Source organism: Mercurialis annua, linkage group LG5, assembly GCF_937616625.2.
Source record: "Mercurialis annua linkage group LG5, ddMerAnnu1.2, whole genome shotgun sequence".
In the NCBI taxonomy this organism is placed as follows: Eukaryota; Viridiplantae; Streptophyta; class Magnoliopsida; order Malpighiales; family Euphorbiaceae; genus Mercurialis; species Mercurialis annua.
In genome coordinates, this window is record NC_065574.1 from 15,333,701 (window position 1) to 15,345,902 (window position 12,202).

Sequence of the window (12,202 nt, forward strand, 5' to 3'; positions counted from 1 at the left end):
GCTATATTTTTTTTATGACATGTCATAGCAATTTACGAAAATATATATATATATATATATATATATATATATATATAAATGAAATTAGGAATAGTTCTATAAAAGTAAAAAGGAAAATTAAATAAATATAAAAGAAAAATTGAATAAATATACACTATAAAATAAATTTGTGTAAGTTTTTAATGTATATTTTTAGTTTATAAATATAAAATCATGTATGTACTTTAATGAATTTCTTTCTAATTATTTATAATTTTAATTTGGTGTAACAATTTTTTATTTCTTAATTTACAGTTGCATTCATTTTTTTATTTAAATGTTTCTAGAACAACCTTAGACTTTTAAATGAAATTGGATTTTTTATACGTCAAAATAAATAATAAAATTGGCTAGAAGATTTAATTATTTAAAGGCTAAAACTGATGAAATTGTAAAAGATTTTACTTAAGTATTCTCTTATTGAACTTTATGGTCAATATATTTAACAAAAAATAATATATAGTAGTAAATTATTTTTAATGAAAAAAAGGTGGGGTCCATGGACCCCATCCTTGACAAGGTGTATCCGCCTCTGCCTGGCTTATCAGTTACTGATTTATTTAGTGGACATATTAGGTTATTTTATCTGGAAAAAATAGCAATCCACATGATATAATTAGGGGTGATCATGGTTCGGTTTGGTTTGGTTTGGTTTAGTAAACTCTAAAACTAAACCATATTTTAAGGGAAAATATAAAAACCAAATCACGCCAAATATTTATGTAAAATTTCGGTTCGGTTAACCAAACTTTAGTATCGGTTTCGATTCGGTTTGATTCGGTTTGGTTAATATAGATTTAGATAAAAATTATATATAGTTATACGTAATAATTAAAATTATGCATAATAATTTTTACTTATATGTGTGTATTAGTTTATATGTCTTATTTTCATATATGTATTTATACACACATATTATATTTTTATATAAATATTTCAATAAATAAATTTTAATTTATTTAAACATATATAAATATTAATAAAAATAATATTATTGTAAACTTCGGTTTTTCGGTCGGTTCGATTAACCACTAGTTGAAACCAAACCAAAACCAAAAACCATACTTTTTTATAATTTGAAACCAAACCAATCCATTTTAACTATTTTAACCAAACCAAAATTAATTTCGGGTTGGTTTGGATCAGATTAATGATTTGGTTCGGTTTTTGCTCACCCCTAGATATAATGTTGGAAAGTAAACATATTCGGAAAAGCAGCAAACAAGTAGGCTCGCATATGATTCAATCTGTACTGGCATTTGAAGCAAAAAAAACTTACCCTATGCATACATATAAACCTAGTTGTTTTTATTAAGTAGTCAAGTAATGGTTGGTCTAGGTATTAAACATGCACAAAGCGGTGAGAAAGAGAAGATGGAAAGGGAAAATAAGATTTTAGGGTTGAATGAAGTTTGATAAAACGGTGTAGTTTTAATATTTCAGAAATTTGGTTAAATCAGACGGTTTTTCATCCAAATAGAACCGAATCAAAAAATTCAAAACAATTACTTATAAAAACCGAAAAACCAAACCGAATTATCAAAATCAGTTCAGTTCGGTTTAGAAATTTGATTTCGGTCGGTTTTTGCACACCCCTAATTCTTATAAGTCATTCATAAACCTAAAATGAAGCAATCCAGCTTCAACATTATACCTAACCCTTTTAAATGGAACTTAAACCCCTACATCATTATTGATACAGGTCGATCTTTAAAGGGTCGCCCGTACTGTTTTTCCTGCACAAGTAACAAATATAAGCTCAAAGGACCTCAGGCTTGCTCAGCCTGAAAGCCACTCCGATGCTTAAGTCAGAGAGGGTTTTTTGGTAGGTAAATGAATGTAAGAGTATTTAAGTCTGATTTTGCTTACCCTTCTCAGCATTCGGTGGCTTCCTTTTATAATGAGTTTAAGGCGGTGGTTATCTGGTAAATCGTGGGTTTGTCCCACGATTATTGATAATGGTGAAGGCACGTTCCCGATTATCCCGGGTAGTGGGTGTCAGGGGACAGAGTGGATGAGGTCGCCTAGATGGCAGACCTGGATGAGTCCGCCCGAGACAGACATGTGCGATGGGAGATTTGGAGATTCGTTGGGCGAGCCTAGCATTTTAGGCGATGCCTGGAGTTCTGATATTATTAGGGCGGTATCAGATGTCCCCCCCTTATAATCTTGCTAAGTCAAAGACTTGAAGCGCCAATTTTCAAAATTCGAATTTCCGAAATTTTCGAAACAATTTGAATTTCAAACGTTTCCTTCAACGGTTACGAATCTGAAGCGTTTTTTGACTATAAAAGAACGCGACTTTTGGTTTTCCATTGATTATTTCGAGGAGTTTCCTGCTGTCAGGCATTCGAGTGTATTATCTTGGCGTATAAAAGAGGTACTTATTCTTTGATTAAAAGTTTTTACTCTTGATTTTTCTCTCTGATTCTCTATTAATTTTTCTCTCTGATTCTTTATTTCTGTTGACGTATTTCTCCAACCAGGTTTTCTTCGAGTTACATAGCACCAGACTTTCTCTTTTAATCAGTAAGTGGCTTAGCTATTTTTGTTTGTCTTCTTGTTTCCTTCTTCTTGTTTGCCTTCAGATAGTATATTTTTAGGATGTCTACATTAAGGATTTCAATGTCTTCCCCTTCTTCTTCCTCTTCTTCTGAGAGTTCTGCCAGTGACCCTACTTACCCTGCTCCTCTTGCCACCCTCGTTGAGTTGTCATCTGACGAGGAAGGGTTGTCTCAGAAGGTGATCCCTGATAGTGAGGAGGGTGTTGATGACAGAGGTCCAGAGGGCGAGGCTCCCCTTGAGGATGCTGGTGGAGATGAGGGCAGAGATGGTGAACTGGGTGATGACGAAGGAGACGAGGAGGATTTTGTTTTTAAAAGACGTAAAGTCTCCTCTGGGACATCTTCCAGTAAGAAAAAACCCTTGTCTGAGTGGACTATCGATCTGGGTCAAGAAGCCCTTGTATGGATTAGGGCGAGGTACGAAATTCCTCCCTTCATTGGCCTTCGGATTCCATCTGAGGGTTCGGCTGTTAGCCAGGTCTTAAAGGATGATGAACAGTTGCTCTTTGTTGAAGATTTGGAGGCGGGTTTAAGGCTACCACTCGATCTCTTCACCCAAGAAGTGTTCGATAATTTTAAGATCCCCCTAGGTCAACTCCATCCTAACGCCCACCGTCACTTGACAGGAGTTTTTATTCGTGGACTCCAACTGAAGAGACAGGTGGGCTACGAGATTGTTAGGGCGATCTATTCTTTGGGGAGGAAGAAAAGCGATGAGTTCTTCTACTTGCAACCCGGAAGATCTCCCTTCACTGGCCTTCCCAATTCTTTGAAGCGGTGGAAGGGTTCCTTTGTCATCACCAAGAAGGAAGGGGGTTGGGGTTCCATTCCGAATGTTTTTGTGGAAGGGCCCCTAAAGCTGGAAAAGGCGAACCTGAGCGAGGTTGATAAAGAGACGTTGCGTCTGCTTCGAGGTGGCGCTAAGGTGCACGTAGTGAATCTGATAGATTCCTACTTTGGCTGGGACCAAAGTGTTGCCTCCAAGAGAAATAAGAGAGTGCAGGGTGGAAAAAGGGGGAAGAGGAAGAAGAGTGAGGATAGGAGGGAGACATCGCCTGATAATGGAGACGAGTTCCCTGACATGGGCGAACCACTTCTTTCTTCCCCTCTTAATATTTCTTCTATGCCTCTTAGTCCTTCTGGTACCTTGTTTGTACCATGAAGCTTTTATTTCCTTTAATTTTTGTGAAGCGTTTTCTGAATCTTGTTTACTTTGATTTTTCAGTGCCAAACTTCAAGGAGCTTCAGCAGAAGGTCATGGAGGACAGGAAAGCTCGCCGGGAGGCTCGAGAGAGGGAGGCCCTTCCCCAAGCTATTCCTAAGCCGACTTCTGAGGCTAAGAAGGCGCCTACCAAGAAAGGAGGCGATGTCTCTTCCTCGGCTGGAGGCAAACCACCTTCTTCTCAGAAGGGTGATGAATCAGCTCCCACTCCTAGGGTGGTGCTTCCAGGCTTCCTGATAAAGGAACCTGTCACAAGCCCTCCTCCTCCTGCTGTTCCCTCTTACACCGGTAAGGGGAAGGATAAGATGGAGGTTCCTGCGAAGGAGAAGCTTCCCCGACCCCTTCCTCTGGCTCCCCAAACTGCCCCGGCTGCTTCGACCGGCAGCAAAAGGCGAGCTCCTTCTTCAGGGGGCGAAGATACTGAGGGGGAGGGACCTTCGATGAAAAGGCCTAAGAGGGATGTGATGGTGACTCAGGTTGACCTGCTCCTTCAAAAGTATGGGGCTGATGCCACTGTACGTTGTCCTGCCGTTGCCCACGACATCTTCCGGGGTTCCTGCTGCCCTTCGGACGTTGACTACTATTTGAAGAGGCCGGACCACGTACTGATGGACGATTGTTTTTCCAACCTGGCAAAGGTGATTATTTTCTAACTTTATCATTTTGCTTTTTTCTTCCTGTTATGGTTATTCTCTAACTCAGCTTTATTTTATGTTTAGGTTGCATATGCCATCCGTCAATACCGCTCCAACCGTCTTAACGACGAAGAGATGCAGGTGAAGGTAAAGACGGAGTACAAGCTGCTGAAGGGAAAGTATGACTCCCTCCGCAGCGAACATGGCGGGTGCACTCAGAAGCTGGACTCTCTTCGTGCTGATGTGGATAGGTTATCCAGAGAGAGGGAGAGTGCTGTGAAGCAGCAGCGTGTGCTATCTGAGGAGGTCGCCCGCCTTAAGAAGGAGAACAAAAATCTGGCGGCAGAGGTGGTGTTGAAGAGTACTGATTACGACGATCTCAAGAAGGAGTTCGACACCACCGTCACGGCCCTTAATGATAAAGTCTCTGTTGCTGAGAAGAGGCTTTATTTGAAGCGGGGCAGGCTGATTCGTGAGAAGGAGAGGCGTCGCCGTAACACCGCCCAGCTAGCCAATGATCTGACTGACTTCACTGAAGCCATCGTGGGTACCTACTTGGAGCGTCATCCTGATGGGGACGTTGAATTTTTATATGGCTTTCCCGAGGGGGTTAACAGTGAGAGTGAGCCAGATTCTCCCCAAGACTTGTTTGTCTCCATCAAGTCTGAAAATGGTGGAGGTGCTGCTGAGGTTGCCGAACAGTCTGCCCAAGGGGTCCAGGAACCTGCCAAGGCTAGCGAGAAGCCTCTTGTTCCTGGTTTGGGAGGTAGTCCTGAGGAGAAGGACTTCGGCTTGCTTATATCTTCGGAGCGGCCTTTTGCTGCTTTGGACTTATTGGATCGGCCTTCTGATCTGGAGTCTATCCTTCCAGGGTCCGATCCTCTTAGTCTTGCCGATGTCCCTTCTCCCACTCGTTCTGGCAACATTCATGTTGATGCTTCTTCTTCAGCCAGGCGGGGTTCGCAGGAGGGGCTATCTGTCCCAAATATTTTGGAGGGGAACAAAGAGGCTGCCCCGGAGAAGGTCGAGCCAGAGATCAAGCTTTAGATTCCTCTTTCTCCCTTTAGTTTTTGTATAGGAAGAATTTTCCCCCTTTTTTTTTTTTTTTATGTACTTTGTACATTTGTATCTTTTCTTTTGTTAGGAATTTTACTTTCCTTTGTAATTTTTGTGGGGCATTTGCCCTCTTTTTAATATATATCTTTTTTGCCTTCTTTATTTTTGAGACAGTTAGCTTCTATGTTCTCTTTATTTTAGGCGATATATATATTTTGACTGTGTATTTTCCTTTTTTGGGAATGAACTCGTCAGTTCTCCTCTTTGGAAATATTTTAAGTAATCAGTAACTATGGTAAAGAGACGATATCTGTGGAAATTCCTTGTCCGAGCAAGGGTAAATTAAAATACTTGCATAAATTCAAATACAATAATGTGATGAAATATCACTTGTAGAAATTGAAACACAATGCTGTGATTAAACATCACTTGGAGGAATTGAAATACAATATTGAAACTAAACACCGCTTGACTAATTATGCTACTTCTTAAGGAATAACTAATCATGTCTGATGGCGACCCATTGTGACTAAATTTTTCTCAAGTTGTTGGCGTTCCATGTCCTTGGTATGATTCTTCCCATGGAGTTGGTGAGTTTAAATGTTCCTTCTTTAATGACCTCGCTGATGGTGTAAGGTCCTTCCCAGTTTGGCTGCAGTTTTCCACTTCCTGCTTCTCCTTTTTTGACTTCGGTTTTTCGCATGACTAGGTCGCCTAGTTTGAATTTTCTTTTCTTTACATGGCTGTTGAAATGTTTGGCCATCTTTTGTCTGTAGGCTTCCATCCTGATGTCTGATCTGTTGATTTTTTCAACCAGGAGATCCAGATTGTTCCTGAGCTCTTCTTCGTTTTCTTCTAGGTTTAGCTGGTTGTCTTCTGTCCTTGGCGTGGGTGCGCCGATCTCTACAGGAATTACAGCCTCCGTTCCATAGGCTAGGGCGAATGGAGTTTCGCCCGTTGATTCTCTAGGGGTGGTACGGTAGTTCCATAGGACGCTGTAGAGTTCTTCTACCCATCTTCCTTTGCACTCGTCTAGTCTTCTTTTTAGTCCGGCCAGTAGGATTCTGTTGGCCACTTCGGTTTGCCCATTCGATTGTGGATGGTAAACCAAAGTGAACCTTAGGTCAATCTGATACTCGGCACAAAACTTTCTAAACTTTGCTGAGTCGAACTGCTTTCCGTTGTCTGTGATCAGCACCTTCGGTATTCCAAACCTGCACAAGATAGATCTAAAGAAAAAGTTAGTTATGCGTTGTTGGGTGATTTTTGCCAGTGGTTCTGCCTCTATCCACTTGGTGAAGTGGTCGATTGCCACTACCAGGAACTTCCGTTGTCCTGTGGCCAAAGGGAGAGGTCCCAGGATGTCCATACCCCACTGGGCGAACGGCCATGCACTGCCGATGGGTTTCATTTCTGAAGCTTGCTTTCTTGGTACCAAGGCATGTTGCTGGCAAGGCCAGCATCCCCTTACTAGCGTTGTAGCTTGTTCTTTCATCGTGGGCCAATAATAGCCTTGTAGCAGTGCTTTCCTGACCAGTGTTGATGCTCCGTCATGTGCTCCGCAGGTCCCCTCATGTAATTCTTTCATGATGTACTCTCCTTCTTCTTTGTTCACACATCTTAGCCAGGGATGGGTGAATGACCGTTTGTACAGCTGGCCGTTGTATATTCCGAACTTTGATGAGAGTATCACTATCCTTTTGGCTTCCTTCTTATCCTCGGGGAGTATTCCATTAGCCAGGTATGCTGTGAGGGGGGACATCCAGGTTTCTTCCCCTTCTACCATCAGTACTTCGCCTTCCTCAATTTCTTCTTGAAAGCTAGGCTGTCGTTTGATTTCATGAGGAATGTTTCTCATTGAGTCGTAATTCTTTGTTGCTGCCCACTTTGCCAATTCGTCTGATCTTCCATTCATTGCTCTGGGTATTTGCTGTAGCGACCAGGATCGCCCATTATCGGCAAAGAAGGTTTTGGCCTGCTTGGCGTACTTCTTCAACGTAGCTTCTTTTACTTCGAAGTTCCCCGAGACTTGGTTCACAACCAGTTGTGAATCACTGTAGATCTGGACTTCGGAGATGTTGAGCTCTTCGCATAATTGCAACCCTGTTATCAGCGCCTCATATTCCGCAACATTGTTGGAAGCTGGAAATTCGAGTCTTGCTGAGTATTCCATTTGGATTCTTCCTGGTCCTTTGAGCACGACTCCGATGCCTGCTCCTTCTCCGCAAACTGCTCCATCGACGTGCATCTCCCAGGGAGTCGTTTTGTCCTCCATGGGTTCTTTGAATGTTAATTCAGCGAAGAAGTCGGCTAGTGCTTGAGCTTTCAGTGCTTTCCGAGCTTCATAGATAACGCCCAGACTTCCTATTTTGACGGCCCATTCTGCTATGCGTCCACTTGTCTCTGCCTTCTGGAGGATTTTTCGTAATGGTTGGTCGGTCCGTACAATGACTTGGTGCCCTTCGAAGTAATGTCGGAGCTTGATGGTGGCGGTGTATACGCACAGCGCCAGCTTCTCCAACTTCGGGTATCTCAGCTCCGCATCTCTGAGTACTTTGCTAATGTAGTAGATCGGGTATTGTTCGCCTCCTTTTTCCGACACCAATACTCCTGCTATTGTTTCGTCAGAGCAAGAGATGTATAAATATAACACGTCGCCCGGATCCGGTCTCGCCAACAGTGGGGGCGAGGATAGGAAGCTTTTCAATTCTTCAAACGCCTGCTGGCATTCTGCGGTCCATGTGAAGTTCTTGATCTGTTTCAGGGTTTTGAAGAAAGGCAGGCATCGTTTTGCCGAGCAGGACATGAACCGACCTAGAGCCGTGATCCGGCCGTTGAGCTTCTGGACTTCATGTATGCTCCGTGGCGGTGTCATTTTTAAGACCGATTCGATTTTATCTGGGTTAGCCTCGATACCCCTCTGAGAGACCATGTATCCCAAGAACTTGCCTGCCGGTACTCCGAATACGCACTTTTCCGGATTGAGTTTTAGCTGGTATCTCTTTAGCGTCTCCAGGACTATCTTCACATCTGTTGGGTGGTCTTCAGCTCGGATGCTCTTGATAATCATGTCATCCACATAAACTTCCATGTGTTTTCCTATCTGATCTCTGAATATTGAGTTCACCAGCCGCTGATATGTGGCTCCTGCGTTCTTCAGACCGAAGGGCATCATCTTGTAACAAAATAATCCCTGGTCCGTTATGAAGGCCGTCTTCTCCTGATCTTCAGGTGCCATGGGTATCTGGTGATATCCCGCCTTGGCATCTAGGAATGTATAGAGGGCGTGACCTGCTGTGGAGTCTACTAACTGATCAATGTGTGGAAGTGGGAAACTATCTTTGGGACATGCTTTATTCAGATCTGTGAAGTCCACGCACATTCGGTAAGTGCCATTGGACTTTTTTACCATCACCACATTTGCTACCCACTTGGGGTAATAGGCGTCTTTGATCACGTTTGCTGCTTTTAACCGGGCGACCTCTTCTGCGATGGCGAGTTGTTTTTCGGGCGAGTGCCTTCTCTTCTTTTGTATCACTGCCTTCGCGTCGGTCGCTATGTTTAACCGATGACATATGACGTCCGGGTCTACTCCGATCAATTCGTCTGTTGTCCAGGCAAAGGAGTCTCCAAGCGATCTGAGGTTTTCGGTCAGAGATCGTTTGATTTCTTCTTCTAGCTCATCTCCCACTTCTATCTCCTTTCCTGGGGATAATTCGATTTTCTCAGTTCGCCCATAATGCTCCGCCCTTTCCTTCTTCTCTGGAGGTTCCATTGTTAGTACTGGCAAGGTTATATGTACTTTCCTGAGAGCTGTAAAGTATGCTTCTCTGGCTGACTTTTGGCATCCTCTGACTTCGGCATCGCCTTCTCTGGTTGGGATTTTCATCAGTAGGTACCTCATGCAAATGGATGCGCACGTATCGTGCAAGAGTGGCCTTCCGAGAATTGCGTTGTATGCGAAATCCATATTGACCACCATGAATTCTGCTCGGATCTCTTTGTAGATCTCTCCATCCCCCAGTTGGATGTTTATCTCCAGTGATCCTTCCACCTGTACAGATTTGCCTCCTAGTCCCACTAGTGGAGTAGAGACATGTGTCAAATTTTCTTTCTTGAGTCCAATTCTGCCGAACACCTCCATCGTGATCATGTTTACCGAACTTCCCGTGTCTACGAGCATCCGAGATACCTCGAAATTGTTGAGTCGCCCCTTGACAACTAGGGCGTCCTCATGGGGGACTGATAAGCCATGACTATCGACCTCCGAAAAAGATACGCTTCTGAATTTCTTAGCATTCGGTGCACCTGGGCTAACCGAGTAGACTGTTCTTGCAGCTTTCTTTCTTGTAGTATTGCTGTCTCCTCCGGTCGATCTGCCCATTATTACGTTAACCACGCCTGCTGGCTCTGGTCTGGGTCTTCTGGCGATTTCTTCTTTCCGCTCTTTCTTTCTTTCTGATTCCGTCTCTCTGGCTTCGGTGTCCCTTTTTACGAACTGGGAAAGGGATCCCCTTTCTATCAGCTTCTCTATCTCCTCCTTCAGGTGCCAGCATTCATCTGTGGTGTGGCCGTTGTCTCTGTGAAATTCACAGTATTTGCTATTGTCTCTTTTGCTGGCTGATGCAGCGTTCATCTTCCTTGGCCATCTGACCTTCTCTCGGCTGTCTTTTACCCAAAACAGTACGTTGGTTCTGGTTGTGTTCAGGGGCGTATATCGCCTATCTTCGTCTTTTTTCCTTTTATTTCTGAAATGGTCGTTGCCTTTTTCTCCGAACCTCTTTCCTATGGGCGATCTGTCCCCATTTCTTCTTTCTGCAAACGTTCGTTCTTCTACCCGTCCGAGGCGATTCTCTATCTCTCTCTGGCCATCATCCACTCTGATCTGTGTATGTGCGATGGTCATCAGTGTGGTAAATGATTTTGGTGATTTAGCCAACAATTCCTTTCGTAGGTCGGAGTTGGTAGTTCCATTGAGTAATGCTGTGTAGGCGATCTCCTGGCTCAGGTCTTCTATCTGCATCGCCTCCTTATTGAATCTTTCTACATACTTCCTGAGTGTCTCTCCTTCCCATTGCATGATGGCCAGCAGATCTGTGGATAGCTTCTTTTGAGGGATGCATGCTACGAATCTAGCCTGGAAAAGTCCTGAGAATTGTTTGAACGTCAGCACTGATCCTGGCTTTAAACTCTGGTACCATTCCTGCGCCAGACCTTTTAAGGTAGTAGGAAAAAGTTTGCATAGTACGTGATCCAAGTTTGTCTGAACATTGATCACCGCTTGGAATTTGTGAATATGGCTCTTGGGACAGCCTGTTCCATCGTATGACTCCAAATTTGGGGGGTACCTGAACTTTGTAGGGAACTCGTGAGAGATGATGAAATCTGCGAGTGGTGAGTCACTTCGAAGAGAGATGTCCACGTCTTCACATCTTATTCCAAGCCTGCTCATGACTTGGCGGACTTTTTCCTCCAGATGCTCTTCTCCGCCTTTGAGGGTGTGTTGTTCATCCATCCAACGTTCTTCGTCTGGAATTACGATGGGGGCATTTTGTTTCCTTGCGGAATTTTCAGGGGCATCTTCCTCTCGCATCGGTTCTTTTCCCTTGTCCATGGTTGACGTTGACTTCTGTACTGGTGATTTCGCTGATCCCTGCTCTGGCAATTTTAACGAGATACTCTGTTTGATGTCTTTGAGTAGACTGGTGATTTCTAGGAAAGCCTTGAACATTGCTTGGTTGTTGATTGGCTCTTCATCAGGTGCTATGGCTATCGGAGGTATCGTCTGTCTTATCGCCAGGGGGTCGCTGGTTTCTCCTTCTTCGCTGGTTGGGGGAAACAGATTTAGGGCCGGTGGTTCTGTTTCCCTGTCTTCTCGGTTGGTAGCTGGTAGAGTATTATCTCGTGGGGGATCCATTCTTGAAAAAGCAAATTCTGAAAAGTATCTAAAAGGAACGACGAAACTAATAAGTTCCACGCTCACCGCACCAAATGATACAGGTCGATCTTTAAAGGGTCGCCCGTACTGTTTTTCCTGCACAAGTAACAAATATAAGCTCAAAGGACCTCAGGCTTGCTCAGCCTGAAAGCCACTCCGATGCTTAAGTCAGAGAGGGTTTTTTGGTAGGTAAATGAATGTAAGAGTATTTAAGTCTGATTTTGCTTACCCTTCTCAGCATTCGGTGGCTTCCTTTTATAATGAGTTTAAGGCGGTGGTTATCTGGTAAATCGTGGGTTTGTCCCACGATTATTGATAATGGTGAAGGCACGTTCCCGATTATCCCGGGTAGTGGGTGTCAGGGGACAGAGTGGATGAGGTCGCCTAGATGGCAGACCTGGATGAGTCCGCCCGAGACAGACATGGGCGATGGGAGATTTGGAGATTCGTTGGGCGAGCCTAGCATTTTAGGCGATGCCTGGAGTTCTGATATTATTAGGGCGGTATCAATTATCATTATGATTATCATTATCATTATCATCTTTTAAGGCCTCATCATCATTATTTAAACTTTCATTCTCACTACTTTCTCTAATCTCACTATTTTCCCCACTTTCACTACTTTCTCTAATCTTATTATTTTTCCTATTGAAACTAATGTCCTCTGAACTTCCTTCATTTTTCCACCTATCCCCCTTGTTTCTCTATCATTAATGACATTATCAGGTGTACCTTTGTCATCCAATAC

At 43.4% G+C, this 12,202-nt stretch overlaps 1 protein-coding gene across 1 annotated transcript; it reads right to left on the reverse strand.

Moving 5' to 3' along the window:
• Positions 1 to 5,827: 5,827 nt before the first annotated feature.
• On the reverse strand, positions 5,828 to 11,433 carry LOC126681571 (uncharacterized). Its single transcript, XM_056105865.1, has one exon. It carries the CDS (start codon positions 11,431 to 11,433, stop codon positions 6,046 to 6,048), a length of 5,388 nt encoding a protein of 1,795 aa, XP_055961840.1. The 3' UTR covers positions 5,828 to 6,045.
• Between the last annotated feature and the right edge of the window lie 769 nt (positions 11,434 to 12,202).